Source organism: Aythya fuligula, chromosome 2, assembly GCF_009819795.1.
Source record: "Aythya fuligula isolate bAytFul2 chromosome 2, bAytFul2.pri, whole genome shotgun sequence".
Classification (NCBI taxonomy): domain Eukaryota; kingdom Metazoa; phylum Chordata; class Aves; order Anseriformes; family Anatidae; genus Aythya; species Aythya fuligula.
Window position 1 is genome coordinate 96,092,503 of NC_045560.1, and position 27,818 is coordinate 96,120,320.

A 27,818-nucleotide genomic window follows, 5' to 3' on the forward strand; every position below is an offset into this window, starting at 1 on the left:
CTGTTGGAAAGGGATTTGAGAATGCAGTTTTAGCAGGGTTAGAAATATTAAGTGGGAGAAAATCATCTGTTTCGAGTGCTAACGAGATTTTCCAGAAGCAGAGACATGCTGGAGTAGACTGTAGGAAGGAGGTATAGAATGTGCTTCACAGCAGATATTTATGTCTGGGTGTCATGGATGGCAGAGGTAAAGCCTTAAAGGAAGCAAGAGGGACTTGGTAACTTCTGGTAGTCATTTACAGCATTAGGATTCTTTGAGTTAAACGTCTGAGTTCTTGAGGTGAACAGCACTGTACCAAAATGTGTACAGCTTCACAGCTCAGCGGCACAGTGTGGTTCATGGGACATTTTCTGTAGTTTCAGATGATGGTGGTGTTTAAGGAAACCGATACAAATCAGTCGGTTTAGAGATCAATAAAAATGATTTTGTCGCTAGATGGCACTGTTTTTCTTCCATTACCTTTTTCGTTCAGTCTCGTGATGGGGGAGTTCTTGTAAATCTCTTTTCTTCTAAGCCACCTGCTTATCTGTCGCACTTTAAATAGATTGCATTCAGCAGCATCAGGGGCTCGCTGCTGTATTTGGCAATTGTTTTTAATTTCTTTTAAAGCTTTTATTTCCACACTATTCCTGGCTGGCAGATCATGTACGTTCTTACACGCATCAGAAAATGCACATACATACCTATGTATATTTGCCAGGGAGAAGCCACATGAAAGTGGATTTGATGAGAGTACATACAGATGATGATAAGACTGTTACAGTTATTCCAGGAACAATCATTATAAGATGAAGAAGCTCTTACATATCTTTCGTGTGTGTGCATGTGTGTACGAACTATAAAAGTAGATAGTAAATGTATCCAGATGGCTTAAACCACAGCCCTGTCGTGGTACCAGGCAGTAAACATTAAATTTAATTACCGCGTATTAACTTTGGGAAGTTTTTGTTAATTGGAAATGGATTTTGAAGGCATCCTGTAATTTCCATCTTTAATTTTTGTGGTGGTGAAATTAATAGCCAGCTGGGCTGCAGGAGCTGACCGTGGTGGGCTCTGTGTGCTGAGAATCAAGATGATGATGACGGTAATGCCACATATAACGAGAAGGTTTCTGAGCATGGGAGGGTGATTACCTATACTGTTAAATGGCTACGAGCGTTCCTGCGATGCTCTTGGCTTCTGTGCACTACAGCTCTTCCAGATAGCACAGGGCAAGGACCGTGCTGAAATTGATGGTGGCTTAAATAGAGCCACCCTGTCTTCTTCAGTGCCTGCTGTGTGGGTCCTGAGCTGTAAGTAACCTTAAATCCAGTCAGGTAGGGTTTTGAGAGATGGAGGTGTGCCAGATTTACAGGGTACAAATCCTTCTCCCCACTCCTGTTCTCATACACCAACAGGGGCGAGGAAGGGTGTGGAGGAACACAAGAACAGCCTGTGACCTCAGAGTGCGAGAAATGAGAGGTAACAACTTCTTGGAAGGAGTTAAGTTCTCTGAGTCACCTTCTGATTTAAGGCTCTGACAAGCTGAAATTTGTGGAGACAAATGGAAGGATACGGGAAGTGTTTTTTAAGTGTTTGCACTGAATCTGCAAGGTGGAGTTTCATTATTTAGGTGGCACTACTTGGACTGAAGTATCGAGACAGGCTTTAGTCTTGATGCAATGTGCCACGTTTCTAAAAGAATTAATGGAAAAAATATTTTTGATTTATTGGAATAGTTTGTAAATAGTTGAACAGTAGTTCTCTACTAATTAAAGAATGGTTAAAATGTGTTGGGCAGGGAATATGGAATGTTTCATCTAAGTGGAGCTTAGGTTTGGAATGCCAGTAGTGAGGTGGGGGTTGGTCTGTTCTCCCACGTGCCTCGTGATAGGATGAGGGGGAACAGGCTAAAGTTGTGCCAGGGGAGGTTTAGGTTGGATATTAGGAAGAACTTCTTGACTGAAAGGGTTGTTAGACATTGGAATGGGCTGCCCAGGGGAGTATCCCTGGAGGTCTTGAAAAGACGTTTAGATGTAGAGCTTAGGGATATGGTTTAGTGGGGACTGTTAGCGTTAGGTCAGAGGTTGGACTCGATGATCTTGAGGTCTCTTCCAACCTAGAAATTCTGTGATTCTGTGAACTTCTATATGCTCTAAGTATCAAAAGCTAACAGTTGCAGAGGAATATCACTTGTCACCATTTGGTAGACTTAGGAGTTTTGTTTGGTAGTTCTTAGTGTCTTTGTGGTGATCGAATGACAGATGCTCTTCCAAGGCCCTCTGCTTTGTATAAGGTGGGATACTTCAGCTAGTTAATATATAATCCAAGTGCTTAGTATGATGGATTTTATTCTATGAAATACAGATGAAGAAATGTAGACTACGACCTTGTGATCAAATATCATAACTAAGATATTAGATTGCTGACTTTATGGGACAAGTTCTCCGTCTCCTCTTAACGTGTCTCCAGATACAAGTAAGGAAAATCTATTCAGCAGAATTACATAAATGCAATTTATGTGCCTTGTTTGTCCATAATAGTTACAAGTTCTTAGAAGCTTTTATGTATTGGAACAGAGTGTCTGGAAATTAATTCATTGTAACAGAAAGAGAATCGGGCAGATAATATTTCACTGCCTAGATTTAAATGAAACAAAGTGTGGGAGGCAATTAATTTATAACATTTATCTTTTGAAGTGGAGTATTCAGAAGTGGCTCCAATGGCTTCAAGCAGCCATTTCTTATTCTTGTTGGGCTCTCTCCTTGCTGGGGTCTCAGAAAGAATTGCTGTTTCCATTCCTGTAGAAAAAGGAGAAAGATGAGGGCCATACACAGAGAAGCTGAGCGCTCTCTCCAAGCAAGACGTAAATCGTGTGGGAATTCCCAGACTTCATAGGTTTGAGATAACTCTGGGGATGATAACGTGCATTCTGCTTGTCATCACTTCACACGGACTATTTCCTTAAGAGAGAGTGACTTTAAAACATTCTGTTGCTTTCCAGACAATAACGAGGGAGCTCAGTTGGCATCGCATCAAGGAAGTGGGCACGTTGGTTCCTGCTACCCTCAGGAATCTGGTGCTCAGAAAGAACTGGAATGGACTTCGACCATCTGTTGGTTGAAAGATGTAAAATTCTGTCTCCACATAATTACTCAGATGTTCTAGGGCCATAGTGGAGTTTAAATTTTTTTCTACAGATACTTCCTCTTGGAGTAAATACTGGTAGTTATGGGGTCTGCAGCCTTTGACCACGTGAGGAGGTCAGTGAGAATGTAGGTAACTGGGAGCCCACACACTACTTTAATAAAGACTTAGTGAATGCATTGTTGTAGGCAAGAAAAATGCTATATTCCCATTATATTCCCAAAAAGCATTTGCAAGCAGGACAGAAACTGGAGAGAATATTGTAACCCATTGCTGCGAATGAGAGGTTCTTCTTCATTTAAAATAAAACACCACCACCCTTACAAGTGGTATAAAGGAACATCAGCTTGATGCACCTTGAGGAATAAGCTGAAAATCATACTTGTATAAGAAGGCATCGTAGTTATGAATAGGGTATTAAGAAAAATGTAAGAATAATGAAGTCTGTGTTCACTGTGAAGGGCTTTTTCTGGCTCTATTTCCACACCCTTCAATTTAGACACAAATATGGAGGAGGGGGGTATTAAAAAGGTAATCAAGTGCTTAAGGCACTGTTGAATGTAAACTAAAAAGAAAGATGTGCTTTCAGAAAGCGGGCATTTCCCTGACTGGATGCCACTGAGGCCAAAGGGTAAAAGATGGATCTGTTTTGCTTGCTGTAGGATCAGGAAGGATCCGTAGTTCTCAACAGTCAGATCCTGAGGTGTGTTACAGCTCGTTCCTTCAGCCAGATCTGGTCAGCAAGTTTCCTTTTCTTGCTCGCTGTTAGGTGAAGTGTAATGCTTGGGAAGAAGAATGCTAAGCTCGTGTTTAAGGACACAGCCCTCTAAATTTGTCTCCAGGTCCTTGTTTGTGGTTTGATATCCCCTAACTGAGAGGAGAAGAATTACGTTGCTGCACTTAAAACTGCAGCAGGCAGTAAATGCCTTGTGCTCATTAGTGAATGTTCCTTCTGATTTGGGCTGGCACTTATAATGGGTAAGCAATTTTTTTTTTTCTTCACACAACTTTTGCAGCCCTAGAGCAAATGAGTAGCTGACAAGCTTACTTTTAACAATGCATAGCTCAAATTGTTATTTTCTTAAAATAGGATTCATATTTTTCTCCAAATCCCTCTTAATTCCTTGCAGATGTTTGTTGTATTTTGCCACATCTCCAAATGGAAACACTTGATCCTTGAAAAGACATAATGGAAGTTTAAAAAAAAAAACAACAACAAGGAAACAAAAAGCAGCTCACACACACTAACAAAAGATTGTCCGCATATGGTAGCGTATTAAAGGGAGAGGAAAATCTCGTTGCCTTTTCTTGTAGTTTGTGTTCAAGCCCTGTGCTACCTGGAACCGAGCTGGTGTGAATGACGGGGAGACGGGGACACAGTTGGAGAAGTATTCAAAGACTGAAGTTTTTGTCATTCCAACATCTGTGCGGCAGCCTTGGTTTCCTGTCCCTTCCAAAACCGGTTTGAAAACCAAGTGTTGATCCTCGTTCAGTGTGACATGCAACTGGTCTGATGAAGCTGATGCAAGACCCTGAGCTTAGACGTTACTGCAGCTGTGCTCTCATGTGACTGAAGTCAGTTTTCGTTAAAGCTAAACAGAATTAAACTATGCAAAACCTGTAAAAAGAACAGATTTTACAGCCGTGCATGCTGAAGTGGAGGAAAATGTCTTGTGCTTTCCTTCCATAAAGGTGCAACAGTTCTGGTATGGTACTTCCTTGTGGCTTTGTTCCTTCCAGTGTGTTTCGTTATTTATGTGCACATAGCTCTCCAGAAGGAGAACGTGGGAACGTTTGGGGTGTGTTGCAATGCTTGCCAAGCTCTCCAGACCAGCTAACTCCACAGTTGTTCCTTTTCCTCATATTTTACAGGTGTCTTAACCATTTTGAATGGTTGTTGCTACTGGTTTTGCAGCCAGGTCTGTACGTAAAGCATGAGGTTCATAACAACTCTGGGGAGGCTCACTAGAGGAGATAGCTGTGCAGTGTTGTCCTGGAAGGGCTTTAGTCAGCACAGCAGTGTCTCTGGGCTCGGGCAGTGACCCCTGAGTGATGTGTTGATGAGTTTGAATGGAGTCCTCTCAGATCCAGGGAAGGGTCTTGCAGTATCCCTGAAGTGTCTCAGTATCTCTGCTCCTGTAGCAGGAGCAAAACGGTTGCGTCTTGATAGATGAAATCTGCAGGCTGGTATTAGACTCACTGTGTTGAGAGGTTACAGATGGTCTGTGACACACAAATAGGAAGTCAAAAGAAAGAAGAAGCCTTTTCTTTACTCACTTTCTGTGGATCAGTGAAGACATCTGAGTGCAGTACCTGGCTCTTCCCGGTGGAAGACCCAGAGGTGATAAAGGGTATCGTGCTACACAGCTGTGGCGCTGGGCATACAAAGTACTTTGGTGTAATGAGGAACGTTCAGAAGAGTTCTTCTACTGGAGACCTTTAAATTACTCAGACTCCTTATGATTAGGGACGTCACCACCAGCACCGTAAGCCTGAACCAGAAATCAGTCGGTAGCTAGTCTAGGTCAGGCAGCACGAGGATAACGTGACGTAGCTGAGAAATCAGCGCTTGTGCAGAAATTGCAGTTTCGGAGTTGTTTTACCTTGCAACCCTGCGATACACTCCCAAACTGAAAATAACAGCACAGACAAAGGCGTCCAGGTCCATCTGGAGTTAGAAGTTAGCAGGAAATGATGAACGTAGTGCTTTGAACTGCTGCTGTCATTGAGAAACACGGGCTACGCTAACAGCAAGAGCAGCGGTGATTTTTAAGTTAATCAGTGATTTTTAAGTTAATTGGATTCAGCTTTTCTTTTCATACCATTAGGTGTACGGAGCAGGTTACCTAAAGGGGCAGTTCCACAGCTCAGGAGATCTGTTCTCGTGGAGAGCAGCTCACCTTATGGAAATTACGGCACGGAATTCAGCACAGTGAACGCAGGTTTGCAGCAGCTGACTGCAAAGGTCTCATTCATGCGATTTGATAACAGGCTGCCATTGTCAGGAAAAACGTATGCAAAAAAAAAGGAGGTTACGGTAGCTTGCCACCTCTTTCCCATCTGTAAATCAGGTTTTTGTTAACTGTCTAACATTTAATTTATGAGCATTTAAACATTTTAACATGCACGTAGTTCTTAATTATCCGTGGTACTAGCATTAAAATACATAGCTAAGATCTTTGGAGAAAAAAAAAATATGGTTTTCGTATGTCAGCATCTGTTCTAGAACTAAATTTCTTTTGTTCTGTGTTCTTTACCTTATTTCTGGTTTGATTTAGCACGAATCTCACAACTGAGTAGCTTTAATTCTGCTATAGACACTTGGATTCAAAGGTAATTGAGGCATTGATAATTGATCAGACTTCTTAGTTTAAATAAACTTTCTTCATGCTGTAGTGCAGGTCCTGCACTCGAAATACTAGCAAGGCACGGGTATTAGTCTTAAAATGCTACTGATGTATTTGTGAGATCCTGGTTCTCTTTGGTTTCATGATCTCAGGTTATTTTTCCATGCTCCAGTGTGTGCTAAATGCAGCATGGTCACTGTGGAGGAGTATTTTCATAATGCTGTGCTTTGCCTTTGGCCCTGTCCTGCAGTAGAAGACTCTATGTTTTATTTATATTATTATGTCCATACCTCACCTGGAAAACAGGGATGTCCTTTCTCTGGGATTTTGTGCTGTATTTTCCACAGCAGTAGGAGATGGGGAGGTGATATCTTACAGATGAGGAACAGAGGCAAGAAAAACATGAAACACGGAAGTGCCTGTTAAATTTAGGAATTCACAGTGAAACAGAAGCTGATTTTTTCAGAATATTTAGCTTTTTCTGTCTCGAAAGCAAAGGATAGACTTCATTTTCACTGTAAATGCAGGGGGAGCACTGGAGATCAGGTGAGTCTGCGTGCTGCTCTTTAGGACACTTGAAGCTGTGTTGCTCCACAGCTGTTACTCTTTTCAGTCTTTTACTCACTCCTGAACTGTTGCGGTTTTGGCAATTGCTAGCAGGAAGAAAAGCAGGAGAGAAACCTCCACTGTGAATAATAGGGTTTTCTTTTCTAAAAGAAATTTAGTACCTAATCTGATGGTACTCTGAGAAGTGTTACCTCTGACTCCCAGTCCTCCAGTTTTAAGAGTTCCTTGGCTTATATAGCATCTGAGAATGCAGATAACAGTGCAATCCAGTCAAATCCCTAAAACCTATTTGTTCACCTGAATTTGTGAGCTCCTTCTCTCTTATTTTCCGTCTCATGCCTCATGTGCTGTGCATGTTGCAGGTAATAAGGCAGGAGCAGGTCAGAGCATCCTTCGTTGCGTAATCCTGATAAATCCGTTCAGCTGTGATTTGAATGAGGCATGATTTTTTATAGATTTTTATTTTTTTTGGAGAAAATGACACAATAGATTTTTTTTTAGAGAAAATGACACACAACACCATACTCCAAAGCATACGCACAAAGAGGCGAAGCTGAGGATTGTAGGCAACTTTCTCTCTGTCACTTTCTAAATCGAGTGTTGGAGTATTTTTAGCCTTAATGCCGTTGTAACATCGAGGCTTATTTTCATGTGTATAATAGCTTTGGCTTTTCAAAAAAAAAAAAAAAGTAAACTGTAATTGAATTTCAGGATCCTGCTTTTGTATGTGCGTGTGTCAGCGTAGCTCTGCTTGGAGATGGGTGTTAAAAGCATTCAGTGGCTCTGCCAGGGGTGGGGGTCCGTGCTCCCAGGGCAGGAGAGCAGCAATTCTCTCCTCTTACACATCAGTGACACCTACCACGGCATGCTTGAAACACCTCTCCCGTTTCTGTGGGTGTGAAAATAGCCACATACGGGTGTCAAAACAAAATTGGTGAAGCATTTGGAAAATTTCTGGACATCGAGCTGTAAGCTTCAGGATCTTACACACGTGCAAGCTGATGTAAGGTGTAGGAGCAGTGGCACTGTTTTGGACAGCAGATCTGCAGGCTGCAAGCAAGGTGCATAGGAAAGAACACAAACAGGGTAAGCAGAGCTCTGGCACTCAGCCCAACCCCCCAGAATGATTTTTTATCTTCAGGGATTTCCTGATCTTATTGTGGTTTATGTGGTTTTTAGCCTGCGGTGAGTTTCTGTCCATTATCTGGAGTTTGTGTAAAATTTGTGGATTCACTGGACTTTTACTGAAGAACTTGACAAGTCTGCTATCTGTTTCATGGGACAGAAACCTTTTTATTATTTTAAACTTGATTCTGACTAGCTTTCTCATGCAATCCCCTACCCTCTCCATGCGAGGAATGAGCACTCAGTCTGTATTCAGTGTCTTCATGCCACCTGTGATGTTGTAGACCTCGATTACCTCCTCTCTGGGATGTTTGCAGGCTGAAGAGCACTAGAGTAGTCAGTCCTCCTAGTGGGGATGCTGTTCCTGTGCCTCTGATCGTTCCCGATGTGCTGCTGAGGCTGCTTCTCAGTTCCAGTGTCATTTTTGAGATGAGAGGATACCAACCTCCATGTGCTATTCTTGATGGTTTTATTCCCAAAACACGGAGCTGTGAAAACTTTTTGGGAAGCAAGCTTTCAAGAGCTCTGTTACCCATGGGCAGAACCACTTGGGGTGCTTGGCAGAAAGGAGTTGGGAAAAAGTGATCCGAGGCAGATAGCTGGCTTGGGAAGCTGCTTTCCAAGGCACTGAAATTTAGCCAAATTGCAAGAAGGTCGAGCAGCAGTCTCTTGGGTCAGTAGCCTACAGCAGAAGTGCAAGAGAACTTGAATAATGCACATTTTGAGGAAAATGTGTGCCCAGGTACTTGCTGTCATCTTCTGGCTTTCTCCTGGATCTGTGCTGGTGCACAGGCAAGGCACCCCCAGTTGACGGCGTCTTCGTTTGCTCTGAGCTTCCACGGGGATGTGTGCTTTTTAATTGGAGAAACAAAAGTAGCCTTCTTACGGATTGCCCCTAAAAAGTGAAGTGTCAGGTGGCTTTAATGAAGGGTTTGCTGCTGTCTTTGTGTACTGCTCCTTTCTATGCAAAGTTTTTAATTTAGGTCTGTGTTTAATAGCTTTAGCTGCTCCGAAGTAGACAATGAAGCTGCTTTTGAATGGTATCCATTGTTCCTCTACAGAGTTGTATCAAAATTAGTGGATATAATGAAAAAAACAGCCCAGCTTTGTCCTATAATGACTTTCACCAAATAAGGGAAATAAAAATAATCGAATTTGCCGTGTGTGTTGGCCGTTGTCACTGCCATAAAGGTTATACCAGCATTTATAAAAATTTGCTACCTCGGTAATTTAATCTACATAACAACCTAAGCTCGTGGAGGGGCATAAATGCAATATTACTCGCCTTGAAAAAGCCAGGTCCTGTTTCTGAAGCTGTTCAAAATGCTACTCTGACAACAGCGGTGAGAAGCAGGAATGCTAAAATTAACTATTTAGTCATGCTAATTGATTGCATTATGCAGGGAGGTTGTGAATTCTTAATTACGTGGTTTTTAATAACCTATCTGCTATTGGTTTTGTGTAGATCATCCTTTGCGGGCTGGAAGTGCCAAGTGCAGGATAATTCGGTGAACGATGTGGACTATTTCAGCTTCTTGTTTTCAACCCTTATAGGTAATCCATGTCAATGTCATAATTTAGAATTAGCAAAATGAAATTTTGTTTTGTTAGTCAATTGCTGGATTTAATTTGGAATAAATGGCGTAGTAATTACTTCCTGAGAGTAATTCTAATATTGGTGCTTCTTTCTTTTTGTTGTGGTACATCCTTTTTTATCTTGATCTGATTTTTGACACCCTGGTTTTTTTGCTTTCACTTGCCACTTGGGCTGAATATCTGTGTACTTTTCTTGATGTCTAGCAGATTTCTGCTGAAAGAATGAGGAAAATCTATATTCAGCATATGGCTTGAATGAGAAATTTCTCGATTTATTTGAACGCATTTTATTGGTTCATAGCAGTACAAATGAGTGCCTTTTGGATTTCCTGTGGATGCACTTGCGCCATTAAAAACATTCCATCAGAATAAAGTAATCAAACTACATTGAAGTGAGCTGCCCGTGGTTGTCATGTGAACAGAACGACTTCTGCTGCTATATTCTTACCCAGATACAAAAATAATTCTGTTCTGCGGTGATGCAAGTTTGAGAAGTTACAGTGGTTAAAATGGCATCGTGGTACTTGGAAACATTTCCCAGTGACTTGCCCTGTGCTAAAGAGAATCATTCGGAACAGCCACTTGGCATTCAAAAATTACCTTTTCTTTATAAAGCAGTGAAGGCAGCTGTATTGATGATGCAGAAAACAAAAGCAAAAATGAAGTGACTGCTTTGGAGCAGTAATTCTGTTTCACCATAACATCTAATACCTGGCTAGAAATAATTAGCCAAATGATTTATTATTTTTTTTAACCCTGAGGCTATGTTAGAAAGCTCCTGAGCTACTGCGAACACCTAGTGAATTGTCTTGTGTTATATCTGTTTGTTTTTTTTTTTGTTTTTTTTTAAGACAAGCAACTTGAAAATGTAATGTGGGCTTTGTATTGTCTTGAAATACCACATTAGATTTTAAATTGGTATTCCTTTGATTGTTAAAATATAGTTATTTTCTTTTGGAAATCAAAACTTATATTTTGACACACAGTTATGTGGACACCATTTAAAAGACAGTTCTTTTTCCATGATGGTATTAAAGTAGCACAGTGCTTGGCTTGCCTTGTGATGCTGTTGTCCTGCTTCTTTTTCTCTAGGGTTTTCGAGAGAGGAGTTGACTAGTCTCCAGGGCCTTAGAGGAAAACCACACATTAGCCAAACACAGCTTTCACCTGTCCGTCTTTACCTAACAGATCTGGACCAGTTTTTACACCACTGGGCTGTGACAGAGGTAATACATCAACACTAATCCTAACTGACAGCATTCAAACTCAAGATGCTCTCTATCATTTTCCACAGACGCCTAAAATATTGTCATGAGTTGAAAAAGAATGAAAAATATTACAGTTATCAAGCTGCTAATGTTTTTGTTTTTGTTTTTGTTTTTTTCCTAAAGCTGTTGGATAATATTTTGAAGGAAGCTGCTTTAAAAGGTGAATGTTCAGATGTGGTATGCAGAACAGTGCTCACAAAGAAAAAAATGGGTGGAAACCTCAGTGGGAAATACCGATAAGATTAAGACCAACATTCTGGCTTTCAAAAATAAGCTAGTTGTAAAAGTGTTAATTATGAAGAGTTTTATTTGAGAAATTCCTTTGTTAACTATAAAACAATGGCATTAAATGAGATTTTTACTTCGATGTAATATTAAGTTGGCATTGATGGCTTAGAATAACTTCTGATGCTTAAACTTTGATTAAACTTTAATCAAAGTTTACTGGATTAGAAACGTCACTGTGAATTTGGTACCTGTTTGTAAGGTCCTGGGTACTGAAAACTAAAAGCTTTTATTGTTGGTTCTAAAGGGATCTGAGCCACCAGACTATTCAGAACAGGTGAATGTTGGTTTTCGTTATGGCTCAACTCTTTATTGCTTAGCCCACAGAAACCACTTCAAGGTGTGAAATCATACTTTATTGACATGTCAATTTTATGGTATTTATGAATTTTGTCACGAGTACAGAAAGGAAGAATGTAACACCTGTATGATATATTTTGGTCTTTTTTGGTTCAAGAAAGCAGCATAGGGTTTTTTTCTCTGAACGTGTAAAGTTTAAGTGATAATCTACTGAAGCTAATGACAGTCCAAAGCATGTATTGCATATGTGCTATTTTCTGTAGGAAATTATTTTAAGTAAACTTATTACTTCGTACCAGGATTGACACACATCCTTAGATATCCTGTCTTCAGTTAGTTTCCTTCTTTTTTTTTTTCTTTTTTTTTTTTTTTTCTCTGGGCAGTAATGATGTGTTTTTCAGCAAAATGCTTTTCTCCAGTATTGGAAGACCAGAGTGTTTCTCTCCCTGTTCTGTACAGAGCACAGGGTTGTTCCTCTGTCAACTCCCCAGAGGGATCACTTGCAAATCTTTCTCAGAGAGTTAGAGTAATCCCATACATCAGAAGGATTTTATGTATATTTTATCTGCTTTTGAAAATGCCACCCCTTGCATCCTCTTTCTTTCCCCTTTTTGCTTCTTCCACAAATGTATTAAAACTGGTTGAGAGACCACGCAATAGGAATATTTTCACCTGGGGACAGTCAAGTAGTTGAGTTATAGATAGCTTGATTGTGTCCTTGGTTTCTGCTTGCAAATTTGATAGGCTTCTCCTAGCACAATCTTTTCGGTGCTTTGGTGCCAGTAAGAAGAGTTGTCGTGTGCAGAAACTTGCTTTGGTTGAGTACCTTTTCTTGGGAAAGATACAAGTTGTTCTCTCAGGTTCCCAGAAGGCTGACCAGCTGGAAAGCAGCAATGCGGAGAAGGACCTTGGGGTTCTGGTGGCTGACCATAAGCAAACGATGCACTTTTCATTCAGTAAATTTTGTGAGGGGTCTCTTTTCCTTGTGTTGTTCCTTGTTGAGTGTTCTCCTGCTTCAAACATACTGAGCTCTATTCTGCTTGCGTTCAGTTTGAAAACAAAATATTCTAGGGACTGTAGTCCAGAAGAACTTCAGGACTTAGAGGCTGGACCATTTAAAAATATTTAAATCCAGGCTTAGAAAAAACCTTTCAGTTCCTCGAGATTTGCCAGGAATACCTTCTACAGAGCAAATAGTTTCCACCAGGTATGGAGCAAGCTGCTCTTCTCCCCAAAAAAACAGAGCAGCAGCCCCTGGGGAGAAGACAACTACCAGCAAATTATGAAGATCTTTTTAGAAACTCCTGAATGACAATGATACGAAGGCAAATGTGATGGGAAGTGCATCGGGTTTGGGGCTGAGGCATGGGTGGGAGTGAGGGTTTGGAGACCACTTTCTTCGAAGTGGATGTAGTTCAAGGTGTTGGTGCCGTTGTCGTAAAGGTGAATGTCTTTCAAACCTCAATGACTTTACCATCAGCTGGGAGAAAAACATGCAACGATCAGCAGTCTTCAAGTTTTTGGTCAGAAAACAAAAATACCAATGAGAAATTTCTCTGTAATTGTTCCCTCGCCTAGGCAGGGAGTTGCTGAGGCACCAGGTGCCTTCCCAATGCTGGGGCCAGGTGCATGCCATGGTGTTTGTTGGCTTTTCGGTAAGAGGAAAGGCTTTTTACTCTCGTGAGATATCTGCAGTGCTGTCCCCCATTCATTGATACATTTTCAGATTAATTTTTTTAGCTGTTGCAGAAAATAATTTCATTTAGATGAAGTGCTACAGGAAATAATAAACTCAGCTTTAATTAGTCACGCTTCTGGTGTGGCTTTTGGTGGAACCGAGCAGAGGCACAGCCTCTGAATACTGCATCTTTTCCTCTTTCGTTTGCTGGATAAGCACGTTTATGGTGGTGCTGTATTATTAAGCAAAATATTTGTAGTAGTTTTTGAAAAATATTTAGTAAATGAAACCAGCCTTTCATTAGCTGCAGAGCAGGCAGTGTCCTGAACTCTATTTATGTTGAGAGTTGTCTCTCTAAAAGACTTTTGATGTTGTGTAGTTACAATTCAGGGTTTTCTCTTAAAGGAAATCTGTTTTATTGTGGGTGAAAATAAAGAGCTGGTGGAGTTAGGGTTTAGCAGCCTGGTTTCCTATGAATAAATGAGAATTTGGTGATCGGTGGTAAGATGAAGAATCTGTCAGCCATCCATCCTCCACCACTAGTTCTGTCTATGCCGTTGGCTAGTGTTTGGTGCTCTGCTAAAAGCATAAAGCCACAAGTGGTGGTTTCCTGTACGGTTTTTGGAAATGAGCAGCTGAAGGAGAAGAGGCTGTGGATAAGCACAGAGCTGTATATAACCAGGTGTGAAGGAAAAGAGTGACTGGAGGCGTTTTCAGATGGCAGATCGAGCTCGTTGTAACAGAACCACACGCTACCGAGTGCAGCGGGTAAGCAGAACTGGTGAAAAGACCAAACAAATGCACTCCTGATAGGAGTCAATGCTCCCAAGTGGCTTGTAACAAAACCCTTCTGAGGTGGTTGCTGGTTGGACGTTTTGTCTAGAGAGCAGTAATCAGTAATACTGCAAAAAAAGCCACGTTCCTGATTGTGTGGAGGCTTTTAGGTAATGGTGATTTTCACTCGAGGAGCAATCGTCAAGAAAAGCACCCCTTTAAATGCCATTTGGTGTGACTGTAAAGGTTAATCTTCATATTTTGTCGGAAAGAGCTGAAATGTAAATGCGGAAACCTTGGTTCATCTTCTGGAGCAACTTATACTTAAAATGACTTCTGCCTTATTAAAGCCAATTATTTACAATCATATCCCTGCAGCTAAAATAGATGGGGCTCCAGAATAAATTGTTGCAGCCCGAAGGGCTTCAGACTTGGTTCATTTTAACTGTGCCCATAGTGTTTGTCGGTAACATTGTTCACTCCCCTGTAATTGAATTGCTCCATCAGAATCAAATGAAATAGTGCCACCAGAAAGGAACAGATTAACAAGGTAACAGCTTATACATGATAATTTCTGGCGTTACAATATTTGATGTTTGTGACATTTGAATGCTTGGGGTGGGGAAGCAAACCATTGTTCTGAGGTCCTGCTGGAAGTCTGGGTTCTGGGATTATATTCAGCACGTAGTTGACTTGAAGGAATAAAATAGCAAAACATTTCAGAGCAATCACTGGTAAACTCAGCTATTAAGAGAAGACTGGATTTCAAAAATATTGGGACGTATGTAATTTAATATGCTAAAGTGTGTCAAAAGTGGAAAAGTTTTAAAATGAGGTAGTTGTGCGGGCTGTATCTGCACGGACACGCTATGGGAAATCAGGACAAATCACAGACAGCAGGTCAATGCGTATGAATTGAAGTCCTGTGAGGATGTCGACCTTTAGAAGTAAGAGGTGGAGTTTTGATGCCGTATCTTAGCCATAAGTATAAGTCAACACTTCAGAAATTACTGTATTTTTAAGATGAAAATTTTGAGTTGAAATACCTGTAAGATTTCAGCTTGTGGACTTTATTGAGATACCAAGGTTAGAGATTCACTGGAGAGAAAAAACAGTTGAGTCTAAATAGTCTGAACTAAAAAGACACTGATTTTTACGTCCTTTAAGGGGGGGAGATTCAGTATAAGCCCATTACTGTTTCATAAGGATGAATCATATCCAAGTTTAATATCTAGGAATAAAAATGCCCTTTTCTTGAAGAGTAATGCAAGTTCCAAAGAAAAACAGAGAAAGTCCATAAATAAATTGAATGCATCCCAACAGCTCTTTTTTAAAGACGTCTGCCATAATTTTCTTAAGATATAAAACTTTAAATAACAGTATTTAGGGCCAGAGCTTCACTGTACCTGTATCTTGTATTTCTAGCATGTCTTGGGCCATTTTATCGCTGGCAGCTGATACGTTACCGCGTGTTGCTAACGTGAATTAATGTCTCCATAGTTACTGTGCATTATGCTATAAATTCACATCCTGTTTTGTGATATCTAAACTAAATTTGCTCAAAAAAACAGGCTTCTTGAGCCAAGCTAGCTTCCCAGGTGTATGGTTTTCAGCGTTTTCAAGCTCTTCTGTTTGGAGAGGGGGCAAACACGTGAACCAGACCTTTGCTGTTTTTCAGGTGTGGTTTCATCTCCTTCTAGACAGCACGTTAACTGTTGAGTATAAACCCTGTTTTTGTCATGAAAGGAAGAAATAGTAAAGAAATCTGTCATTTAGCAAGAGAGTAGGACTGCAGCTAATAGGTCTTTGCCTCCTCATGCCAAATCTTACCAGGACCCAGATTTTAATACATGACCAAGCTGTTGTACAGCAGGTGAGCAATGGTGATTGTCACCTAGCCATTTGTGTCCCATGGCAAATAAAGATAACTTCACTTGGTTTCATTGACTTTTAATATAGGTATAACGTCAGACTGCATGCCACAGTCTAGGAGCCTGCGTGTAGGCAATTGCTGGGGTTGTGTGCTGCAGTTCACATTTCCAAGCCAGTAATTGGACATTAACCATGCTTCGTAATCCATCTAATCTTTGGAAATATGTACAGTATCAAGATGTAGAACATAATATATGTTCTTATTCTTTATAGTTCTTCTGTCTTCCTCTTCTGTTACCCTGAGAGTAAAGCTAGACACGGTGTTTTTTCCCCTGTTGCACAACTCTGTGATGTTCTGCCGCAGACTGCATTTCTTTTTTTTTTTTTTTAACCTAGGTTTTATTTTCTGGGTTTGTTTTGTTGTTGTGATCGTGTGGGTTTTCTGTGTTGCTTTTTTCTTTTTTTTTTTTTTTTTTGAGTCACTGAATCAGGAATACCTTTCACATCCGCCCCTGTGAGCTTAGCCAAGGCAGGTGAACAAAGATCTCTTGTTGTACGCAGCTTTCTCAACAACTCAGGGCACTGTTAATATTGCCCTGTCAAATCAATTTATTTCAGAAGGAGAAGCAGCACCTGTCAAGGGAGTACACTGTCTGATAAGCCAGGGAGCTCCGGGAGAAGCTGGCCTAGCTTCAGACAACAAGCTTCATTGCCTGCCCCATCACCTGAAAACTTCTCGTTTTCCACGCTCCGCAGTAACATGTTACACGGGGTAGGGTCTCGCTTGAAACAGGCATTTCACCAGGGCTTGGGAATTGACTGCAGAACAGCCCTGTTGTATTTTAGTTACCGCTCTCTCAAGCGGATGTTGACGTGAGTTGAAAAATGCATTTTAAAGTTCACATTAGGATATAGCGACTGGTGTTTGCCAACTTTCTTTTAGAATAAAATCACTGCCCTGGGGTCTAGAGGGGCTCTGGTCAGGCTCCATGCAGTGGCTAGCTAAAACACTTTGTTCATTATTTTTCCTGCCTGCTTGGTTCCTCTCCACGCTCATACTTGTGCGTCTCTTCAGCGGAAAGTCAGTAATTTTCTTTGAAAAAGGGAATACTTTTGGCAGCATGGTTAAACTTGAAATAATACACAGATTTTTCACTGGGCAGTTGCTGATAAAATATTTCCCTGGAGGCTTTTTGAGCCCAGAATCTATCACGTTGTGGGAAACCCGGAGTGAGTTAGGGAGTGGGAACAATCAAACACATGGACAAAGCGCTGCTGTTGGTTCATCTGTTATCCTCTTTGCTTTTGCCATGAGGGCTCAGATTGAGGTTGGGCTTCCTCCTATCTCTGTCTTTTGGAGTTGAGAGCATCTAACAGATGAGCAGTGTTAAGCTGACGGATTCGTCTGTAGGTTAGAGCCACAGAAAGCCTGTTTCAGATCGGATTAGGGGTCAGTTAGGTTGGCTGTCAGCAGCAAAAATGCGTTTTAAAAACTCATCCACCTGAAGATGACTGAACTAGCAAGTGACGTGACCCATCTTCCGAGACCCGATACAGAGTGTAGGGACAAGGGGGCCGAGCAAAACCCACTTTCTGAAGGATTTTCCTGTCAGAGGGCCGAGTGTGCCCTGGCAGGTGCCTTCCTCTCAAAATGGCGGCTCTGCTCCATGGCTTCAGTCAGGGTCCCCAGAGAGCAGAGAGCACCCCCAGGCCACCTTCCCTGCCTCCCTCCCTCCATTTTAGCTGGCTCGTGTTGGAGCATGTCTTTGGTACAAGCAGGGAGTTCCCTGTAGTGGTGATTGCCTCAAGATCTAGTAGGGAACCCGGGGCTGTGGGTGTAGGGCCTCGGTGGTGTGCTGGGGGGCTGGTCTGGTCTGGTGGATCAGACTTGGCTCGAGAAGCTGCCAGCGAACAATGAAGCCTGTGGTATTTGTTGCATAATAAGTGTTAATCCCCGCATTTCAGAGCATGCTTTTCTTTGGTTTTGACTTAATTTGCTCAAGTGGGCATTCAGACAAAATTAAAAACAAAACAAAACAAGAAATGAAACCAAACCTGTCGTAAAATGCTTGTCTCAAAAAGGCATCCCTCCCTCCCTCCCCCTCCCCCTAGTGATCCAAAAATGCTCATTCCCTGTCCATTCACCTCAGTAATACCCTGAAACAAAATTGCCCTGGCTTTAGTCCAAAACCAATCTATGAATGCTCCAAAAATGTGATAAATGCTAATCAAATGTAAAATAATGAATCAGCTGTGACATTTTATTATGGAAATTAAACATCATGCAAACCCTTGCCTAAGGAAAATAAATTGTCAGGAAAAATACTAATTTTCATGTGATAATTAAGTTTTCTTTGCTTTTCATTTCCATGTCTAATAACGTTTCAGTTTCACTTTTTATAACATGTATTTGTTATGAAAGCCGTTTCAAGCTGGATTTAATTTATAGAATTGCAAAGGCTCACCACTCCCACTTAATTGTATGAAAATAAAGCTTGGGTGTAGGGAACGCTTGTGCTGTTTTGAGAGTCAGAAAGATCTGAAAGGTTGACAAACCAACTTGCCAAATACTCTACACTTTGCCACAACCCTCATAAGAAGCTGATGTTTGATGTTGTGATGCCAGCTTTCCTTGCCACTTCTGGAAAAATCTGTGTTGGCAAATTTTACCTCATGAAATGCAACATGGCGTTTAAGGGAGGACCTTCAGGGACTGGCAGGGCAGTTCCAGGGATGAAGACCTAAGGGGGGGTGATTAATAATGGTTTTATTAATAATAAACTGTGTTTTGCTGGGTGGGCCAGGTGAATTTGCCTCCTAGGTCTTCAATTTGTTGACCATGTATTTAGTTAAAAGGGATCTCCCAAACTTACTGTCTGGTGTCACGTAATCACGAGCATGTAGTGTACTCCTCTGGTAAACTTCCTGAGCTCTCGAGAGCAATGAAAGTCCCCTGAATGTTCTCTTTTAAGTTTTTCATCATTGTCCTTACTAATTTCCATCCCGCCTGTACCCCAGCCAGCCGTGAGCACCACTGTTCAGTCTGAGTTCACGTTTCTCAGTGAGGAGCGACCCTTATGTTGCATGGTACTCACGGTACTTCAGAAATGGCCTAGTAAGTAGGGTCTTACAGAGCAGTGCTGAACGTCTCTTTGGTAGCACTTGGCGCTTCTATTGCCATCCTCTCTGGTTTTCCATCCTAAAAGCTATTTGCCTGTGGTTGTATCACAGTGACCTCATGATCAGCACAGTTTTCGCCTCATTTCCAGTTGTTAAAATTCCTGGTTGCATACAGAAGTTTTATTAGTCTCCGTGAGCGTGACTTTCCACTTTTTTTTCCCCACTGAATTTCCCCGTCTGTTATCATCAGACCCATGCAATCTCTTCCATAGGTTACTCCAGTCCTCCTGTCTTGGCAGAGTTTCTCAGCCTCGAGCTGTCAGCCGCCGCGTTTCATCAGTGTGGTTTTACCTTTTGTGCGCGTGTTACTCATGCAAATACTGGGTCACGCTGGCTCAGGGCTTGCCCTTGACAATCCCCAGCGGTAACCTCCTGTCTCAGCTTTACTGCAGTCCTTGACACTGCTGAAATGCAAATGTCTTTAGCGTGTTCCTTGGGAATACTCCCGCGTGCTTCATATTTTATCACTTTCAAATGCCAGTGTGCAGAAACAGTGCCATATCTTGGATGCAGCAGGTTTAATAATATTTATGTTTTAAATACATCTGTAGTACCAATTATAAGGGTATTCAGTGCAAGAGTGTCTACAAAACTGTCTTATAAATATCCCTAGCAGTGAAATAAAATACTTGCACAATGATTTGTATAATCCCAATCACTATTAGCGATGTTGTGACAGCCTTTTAGTCCATGTTCTTCTATTGAGCAGGCGTGTTAACAATCTCCTGAATTTGGCCAGCTGCAGCAGGGCCAGAAGCACGTGAGATCTAGTTTTGAAGGAAGCCGAGCATGCTTCTGTCTCACCACAAACAACACTGCTTGGCCATTTCTTTGGATAGTTAAGCCAACACCTGCATCCACATTGCTTGAATTTTGTTTGCATACCTTGAACTAATGGTTCTTTTCCTAGGCTTGGTTGATTTTTTTTCAGATGAAAATGTTGCAGGCTTTTATTTTTGACAAAGGGTGGGTGAGGTTTTCTGTTTTAGTGTTTTTGTCTAGGTGTCTTGAGTTTCCCAATTCATCTTAAGATTCAAAGCCAGCGCAGTATCACCAAATTGTATAGCTCAATTCAGATCATTCTGTGAAAGCTTTCTTAGGTACTTTTTTGTTTTCATTTAGTGAGGTATCTTACAGGAAATTTTTTGCTTAGTCAAGATATTTGTAAATTTAGGGGAAAAAAAAAAAAGAGGGGGAAAATTGGATGTTCTGGCAGTTACTGGATGGTCATTACTAGTGATGTCCTTGTGCTAACATTGCTTTCTACGGGCTTCAGCTGATGCTGTAGTGGGGTAATACAAGCACCAGAAAGTTTTTGGCAGCTCTTTAAAACAAGATTTCCCCTTTGTGGTATTACAGTTTGTATCAAGTATAGATATAACATTTTTAGTGATAGAGAGGGAAAGTAATAGCAAGTGGATCTTTGTTAATTTCTTCCTTTAAATTTCTTTCCTGTCCTATTTTGTTTCCTTCTTGCTATTTCACGCTTGTTAGTAGTATTTGGGAGTTGTTTTCTGAATTTCTTCAGCTCAGAGGAAAGGCAGTGTAGCCTTGGCGCGGCATTGTAGGCAAATCGAGTACTTCTGGCCTTCTGTTTCTGTCACAGAGGTTAAAGGAAAAAAGCGACTACCGACAAAATTAATGGTGGAGGTCATCCTCTCTTTAAACACTGAACAATTTATGTTGACACTGCCAAAAATACATACTTCTAGAGACAAAGCTGCTGTGTCCTCATAGGTACTTTGTGCTTAGGTTCGTCAGCGAAGTGTGTGGCTACACAGTGAATGGTCGCTGGTTGCATGTTGAAGTACTTACCTACAACTTGTTGTTTCATTAAAACAGATGATTTGTCACAGCTTGTCCACTATACCTTCGCAAAGTCAGTGTTTCGACATTCTCCAGACTGGCATCTGTAAATATCTGGTAAGTAATATTTTGTTTTCTGCGTTAATTTCCTTGTGATAGATTCTGTAGTAGCCTCAATAACCCTTAAGTATCTTTCTTCCACATTTTACATAATCTGTGTATAACTTCAGTATTTTACATTTTTTTTCAACAATTTTACATTTTAAAATAATAGACAAAAATTTAAAAATAATAGATAATTTTTATTAACTAAACTTAGATTTTTTTTCTTGATTTCTGAGCACTTTGACTTGTTTTCAAGCTGAGATAGCCATAAATGAAAGGTTTCTGGTTCTATGTTTTTGGTTTGTTTTACTTATTATTTTTTTAAGTTTGGAACCATTACCCTTGTCCTGTCACTGCACTCCCTGATGACGTGATCTGACAAATGCCCACAGCCTACTAAAAAATTACTGGTCCAGAGCTTCCATAGGAGCTGGCTTATCTGTCACCGTTTTCTGGATTTTGGGGGTTGACTTAAATCACAGCCTCTTTGAAATGCACCAAGCGCAATATTATATTTATACTGCAAGTATTCAGAAGTGTGAACCCTTCGTTGCTCTTTGTATCTTACCCCACGTGAGTAAGCATTCCAGTGGGATATATTCCAATCAAGAAGTACGAGCTACTTAAATATGACCTTTAAAAACAACAGCAACCCCCCCCTAAAAGAAACAGATGACCCTGTTGAGTGAACCGTCTCTGCCTAAAACTGTGTATGTGCTGGTGAGCAAATTTGGCTACTTTAAAACTCCTTAAATTAATTTCTTACTGAGGTAATCGATGCCCCGCTAGTAATGTGTGTATTTTTAAAAAAACATATTTTATCATGCCTATAAAATTCAAACTCAAGCCAATACTTTAAGAGCAGCAGAGCATCACCCCAGCTGTGGGCACACAGTGTTTCGTTAGCTTTCATTTAACCCCGATCACAATGCTCCCATTCCTGTCCAGCACGTCAGATTTCTACGGAGACCAGCCCTGGCGGCCCCCAGTAGCTTTTCTGTCTGGAGAGTAAATCTGAATCTCCTTCTGCCTCAGTGACTGCTCGCTGCTGTTTGAAGACAGAGAAGGGATGCTCTGTCCCATGATATATGCTTAAAAGGAAAGACCTGTTTTGTCCAAAAGCTTCTTTTTGTCCGCACCACCCTTCAGAGGAAGGCTTAAAGCATTTTCTCTCTGAATACATTTGAGATGAGTGATGTGTTTATTTCGGGGGATGGCACAAAGACACGGGTTTTCTTATGTGGTTACAGTCGCTGTTAGCTGCCTGTTTGTATTGATTTTTATTTGAAAGCCGGTGGTTTACAAGATTTGATTCTAGATTTTGGCCTCTTTCTAACTCGCAACATCATACACGCAAAAACCAGTTCAGTTTTGAGAGGTCTGCGTGTTGCAGGGATCTGGAGAAACAGCGGGTGCTTCAAAGTTTTGCCTGGGCTGTTGTAGGAAAGTGAGTGACTCTATCCGGACTTCTGGGTGGAGGATTTTCAGTTTGGGGAATGAGAAAAAATCTCTGTAAAATATAATACAAGTCTTCTGATAGCCCTTCTTTAACCGGGGGTGACTGCTAAGGCTTAAATACTTCTAAACCTTATTTTGCTCTGGGTATCAATTTCTAAGCAAAATAGGAATTTAAAAAATGGAGCGGTATGTGTTTACTGTAAGAGAAACAAAGTAATATTTGTTATAATAGGGAAAAATAGCAACATTTGGCATTAGATGTTTGTTTAACAGAAAAACTCGTGTATAAAGTGATGAACTCGGGGATTTTTGTTTTAATACAGGTTGGATTGGTTGTAATACCCGACAGCACAGCTGGGTCTGTACTGTGTGCCATAAATAAGCTCTTGGATCAAGCTTGCATCCTAAGTGAAAATCTACACAAGTTCCTAGCCTCCTGTTGTTACAGTCTGCTGTACTTCCTGCTAACTTTAGACAAAGAGGATGCAGAACATGTACAGAAAAGGTAACGTTGCTTTTCTTACTCCGTTAATTGCCTCTGCCTTTATAACCTAAACATAACAAGTATTTAGAGATGTCAAATGAAAGGACAGCCCCCCTTGCTTACTACCAAATAGGACTGTGATGTAAGAAAAAAAATCTGCAAACTGAGCTGGAATTATTTGAAACAACAACTGAAGAATGTTTCATCTCAAAGCTTTTACTTCCAGTTGTTCTAGTTAGATGCCAGAACGATCCTAGCTGCAGAAAGGTAAATATTTATACCTTAATCTGTAGCTTTACCCTTTAGTTTCATTAGATGCATTGAAAAGCAACACGCAAAGAATTTGTCTTTATAAGCTTGTACTTGACGTGATGGTTCAGCTTTAATAAAACTTCTCAGGAGTCATTCTGTAGACTGCAAATCCATTTGATTTAAAAAGGAGGAAAAATAAAAAAGCCACAGACGCCAGATTTCAATAAGTTTATTTACCTGTGTAGCAGAAATGTCTTTTAACAGTTTAAACTTCAGAATTTTTCCTATAACCGTGCCACATACAAAAAAGTTGTTCAGAGTTGATTTTAGATGTGTTCTTAAAACCAGACTCCTCCTTCATTTACTGCATTTAAATAGTAGAAAAAGCTGATTGCATTACCTTCATACTGGGGGGCAGGAGGTTGACTCTTAGAGATTGAGGTGTATTTTAATTACAGAAGAAGTCCTCGCTGCTGCATCAAGCAGAAATTACACTGTGGAGAAGCTTCAGCAACACTGGAAGCTCCAGGGCAGAACCTTAATTTTTTTTCCCCAGTATTGTCCATAATCTTAGAATGATTTCAAATTTAGCATTTGTCTGTACAAATTTTCTGCTTCAGCTCTAATTGAGAGTGTAATCCTGCCAAGTGGTTTCCACGCAGAGGTACATTTCCGTGTAGAAATACAAGGCGTAGGTCACAGAAGTGTATTTGAAGTAATCTTCCCTCATCATTTCAATTTTTTGTTCCCTGTTCCTCTCAGGGATATGCTGTGGGGTTCGTGCATCTCTGCGTTAGCGCTCCTGCCACGATTACTGAGGGTGATGCTGCAAAGCCTCCAAGTGAGCAGGATCTGTCGGGAAGAGCTGCCTGTGGTCGCTCAGCTGCTTCGCTTGCTAATGCAGCACGGGCAGCTCAGGAGCCACATGATGACAAATGAATTTCTGGTGCAGCAGATTATCAAGGACATTATGGTAAGAAACCTCCTCTCGTCTCCCAGAGACCACGAGGATAGACTTCATGTTTATGTTTGTAACTTAGTGCAAACCCCGCACTTGGTAAAACACAAGTTACAATTTTATTTGTCTCGGTAGTGCAGGCTGCTGCTTCTCCCAGCTCCTATACTCACTGCGCAGGGCAGGCAGGTTTGGTATTGAGCTTGATTCAGCCCAACAAAAGTAACAAAAGGCACTGGAAGGGGACAACCTGCCCAGCCTGGTTGATGCAGAGCTGTGCCAAAATAAGAAGCTACTTCTTTCTGTTCTGTTGGAGCAGGGGTATGTCTGTGTATAAAGACATAATTAAAACAGACAAACTCCCTTAAATACATCTGGTTTTGTTTTTTTAACCACTTAGGAATGGTAAGGAGGTGAATTACGGGCCTGTGGTCTGGGTTGGTGTGTTGGTAGCAGCTCTGCTGTAGGCTTGGGCATTGAGCTCTCCCTTGTTAGAACAGCCCTGCTCATTTGCATTTTGATGGACTACAAATGGCAGAATTGGAAAGTAAGCAAGCTGCTGCAATTAGAGAGTAAGGAAACGCATCTGATAGAATTCACACACTCCTAATGTAACACTGACTCAACATGCCAAATAATAACACTTTATGCTGACATAATTAACAGGCACATCGTGTTTACATGTGTACGTGCATGCGGGTGAACGAGGCTATCTCGTATCTTCAACAGAGCACCTGGTTAACTGTAGAAACAAAGTGAAGATTTACTAATACTGCTGGTGAAACTGAGTTTTACCCTTTTATTTTCCTTTTCCCCTTCTTTCTAGACACTGAAGAGTGGCGAAGTCCAAGAGCAGTGGCTAACTGACCTCCATTACTGTTTCAACATCTACCTTGCCTCTCACCCCCAGGGACCTGGCCCTATGAACACGGTATATTAAAGAGGTGGAACTGCATTTATTGTAAAGCATTTACTTCTATTTAGTTTTGAATGGAAGATGTTGGAACAAAGCTTGTCCATTTTTTTTGTAAGTGAAACAATAAAAATTTTACAAAGAACTGCACACTTGCTTCTAAGAGCTTTCTTTTCAAGCAAGTAAACATAACTCTAATTTTCTTTTTGTTAAAGACCACAGGGAGGGGTTAGTTAAGGAATCTTCTTGAAGCTTAAGTGCTTGTAGAGAAACAGACTTTTATCGACTCCAGTCAGCTATTATTTTTAAGCATTGCATTAATTAGAATAATTAGAATTATGTAACATCAGCTAGAAAAAAATAATATATTTTGAGATTTGAATAACTTATTTTTTGTGAATTCATATTTTTAAAGGCTTTATGCAAAGTAAATACTGTACACTGGCAGCTCCAAAGCTAAAACTAACAAGTCTTCATCTAGAGCAGGCCCCTGTCCTTTCTTGCTTTCTGCAGAAACTCGTTTTATGCATATATAAAAAATACAGTTATTAACAAATAAATAATTGGGGATTATCTCAAAAGTAGAAAACGTACCTAGCAATTTCCATAGGCTGTGGAAAGGCCTTTATGTACTGAGTGATTTTTTTGTCACCATTTCTACTTGTCCTTCCAAAGCCGTAGCTAGCTGAGAATGGAGCACGAGGTCTGTACTTCATTTCCTGCTTAGGTTTTGGAATACATTTAATAAATTTGAATACATTTATTAAATTTGAGGTGAAATGGAACAGCAGTCTTTTAGAACTGTTACATCTCCAGTACAGTTTCAGTCCATTGAAACTGCATTTTATAAACGTGTTCAAAATTCCTACTTTTGACAATGGAAATGTTTGCGAACCGCTGCAACTGCCCTGCAATGCTAGGCTCAGCACTTAATTTTCTGTTTCCGAATGCAGTTCAGATTTCATCCTGTCAGTAAATAAATTAACAGTTGCATTTAAAAACTAATTTGTACACAAAGTGAAGTCCAGCTCCTTAGCAGTCTGCTTGGCATGTAATGCTGATATAATACAACATTGAAAATGTGTTCGAGTTTAAAATGTAGATGATTTGCACGTTACGGAACAATTGCATTTATACCAGGATCTGTTCCTTGAACTCCCAGGTCCCGTTTTCCTTAGTGCTTCGCTCTTGTACTTTTTGATTTTGCAGCAGTGGTCGGTCTCATGTTGTAGGAAAACTGCTTGGATCTTCCCATGTTCTCCAGCAAATTAACATACTGGAGGTTGGTTGCTGGAAAAGGCCAAAATAGTTGTGATGAGTAACTCCAGCTGAGAAAAAAGTTTAAGCTGCACTGGGTTCTGCAGTTCACAATGAACCTACCAGGAAACAAACGTGCCCTGTTCCTCACGTCTCACTGGTGATTTATCTGTAAAAAGACCTCTTTCTCTGGCACTCAGTACAACCTAAATATGACAGTCTGTTTAATTTGGGCATAATAATGGAGCTTAATTTAGGATTTACCCTTATGAGAGTTTTGAGGCTGATGTCACTAATTAATGCTCCTGGCTGAGTTTGCTGAAGAGCAGTGAGAGATTTTGTTTAGCAATATTCCTGTCCTCTAACGATAGGTGCTGGGTTGTTTCTGGAAGATAAGGGCAGCTAGTCCAGGGTTAAAGCAAGTGCTCCCTGAATTACTAGAAAGTAAAACAGAACAGCAGCTGCCCATTCGCTGCAGTTTTGAGCCTGGCTTAACATCAGGACTCACTCACTCACTGTTTTTATTTAGTGTAATGTGCTACAAGCAGTGTGTATTCCTTTCCCAGTTTTGTAGATTGGATGCAAACATTCCTTCTAATGCCAATAGTTCAAAAAAAACACCTCCCTTGTAGCTTCATGAACACTTCTGATAGTGACAGTAAAACAAAAAAGGGGGCTTATCTTTCTGGCCTGCTGCAGAGAGCTTCTTCAGCTGTCATTTACTGAATTGACAAAAGGTGTCTATATTTAAAAATATCTATATCATCAACTTCCATTTTCCAAATACTTTAACTGATAACACTCACAGAGGCACTATTTTCCCAATCCACAAGAACAGTTTTGTATTTTTTAACATCTATCCATTGTCTGTACATCCCATTACACACTCACTCCTTTTCTACCTGTCCTTCCTTCCTCTCTCCCCTGCTCCTTACTTATTTGCGTATTTCCTTTCGCTACCTTCTGTGCCCACTCCGAAGCGTTTGCTCTGCTTATGCCAAGGAGTTAAATGAGTTTGGTGCCAGTCTCCTGTGAGAGCTTTGTCACCGCGTGCTTTTTCCACGAGCTCTAGGAACATGAAAGCTAGGGCTGATAGTCAGGCTTCACCTTCCCCGCCGCACCTCCTGCACGCGAGGACTCAAACTGAGCAGTCCACGCTGACCTACTCCAGGCACCTACGTCAGAAGTGGAGGATCTGGCATTAGCCACTGACAGCTCTGAACTTTTCCAACAAACGTAATGTTGTCATGCACGGAGGCAGCCAGATGAAAAACATGTTATTGTCTTTAAGCGAGGGCTAAAGTTCCCCCAGCTCCTATTAGGTGAATAAAAGTGGGTAGTGTTCTGTGGGATCTGGGCAGAGTTCCTATCACCGTCCTATTCGTCACCAAGTTATGAAAGTAAAGGACAGGCAGGCCTCAGAAGAAAGCCTTTTTATAGCAGCAGACAGGGAGATCTGTTGTCCTGGGA

The 27,818-nt window shown here is 40.9% G+C and overlaps 2 protein-coding genes across 3 annotated transcripts in view; one reads left to right on the top strand and one right to left on the bottom strand.

Moving 5' to 3' along the window:
* Positions 1-25,241, top strand: part of TEX10 (testis expressed 10) — a 47,060-nt gene extending 21,819 nt beyond the window's left edge. For both annotated transcript variants that reach the window (XM_032181387.1, XM_032181386.1), the window contains exons 9-14: positions 9,631-9,719; positions 10,854-10,987; positions 20,961-21,041; positions 22,811-22,992; positions 23,986-24,196; positions 25,005-25,241. In XM_032181387.1, coding sequence (XP_032037278.1) covers positions 9,631-9,719; positions 10,854-10,987; positions 20,961-21,041; positions 22,811-22,992; positions 23,986-24,196; positions 25,005-25,118 — 811 coding nt within the window. In that variant the 3' untranslated portion in view covers positions 25,119-25,241. The remainder of the gene's footprint in view (positions 1-9,630; positions 9,720-10,853; positions 10,988-20,960; positions 21,042-22,810; positions 22,993-23,985; positions 24,197-25,004) is intronic.
* Positions 25,242-25,463: 222 nt separating this feature from the next.
* Positions 25,464-27,818, bottom strand: part of INVS (inversin) — an 87,321-nt gene continuing 84,966 nt past the window's right edge. Inside the window, exon 17 of the mRNA XM_032181385.1 lies at positions 25,464-26,381. Within this exon, the coding sequence (XP_032037276.1) occupies positions 26,266-26,381 (116 nt within the window). The 3' untranslated portion in view covers positions 25,464-26,265. The remainder of the gene's footprint in view (positions 26,382-27,818) is intronic.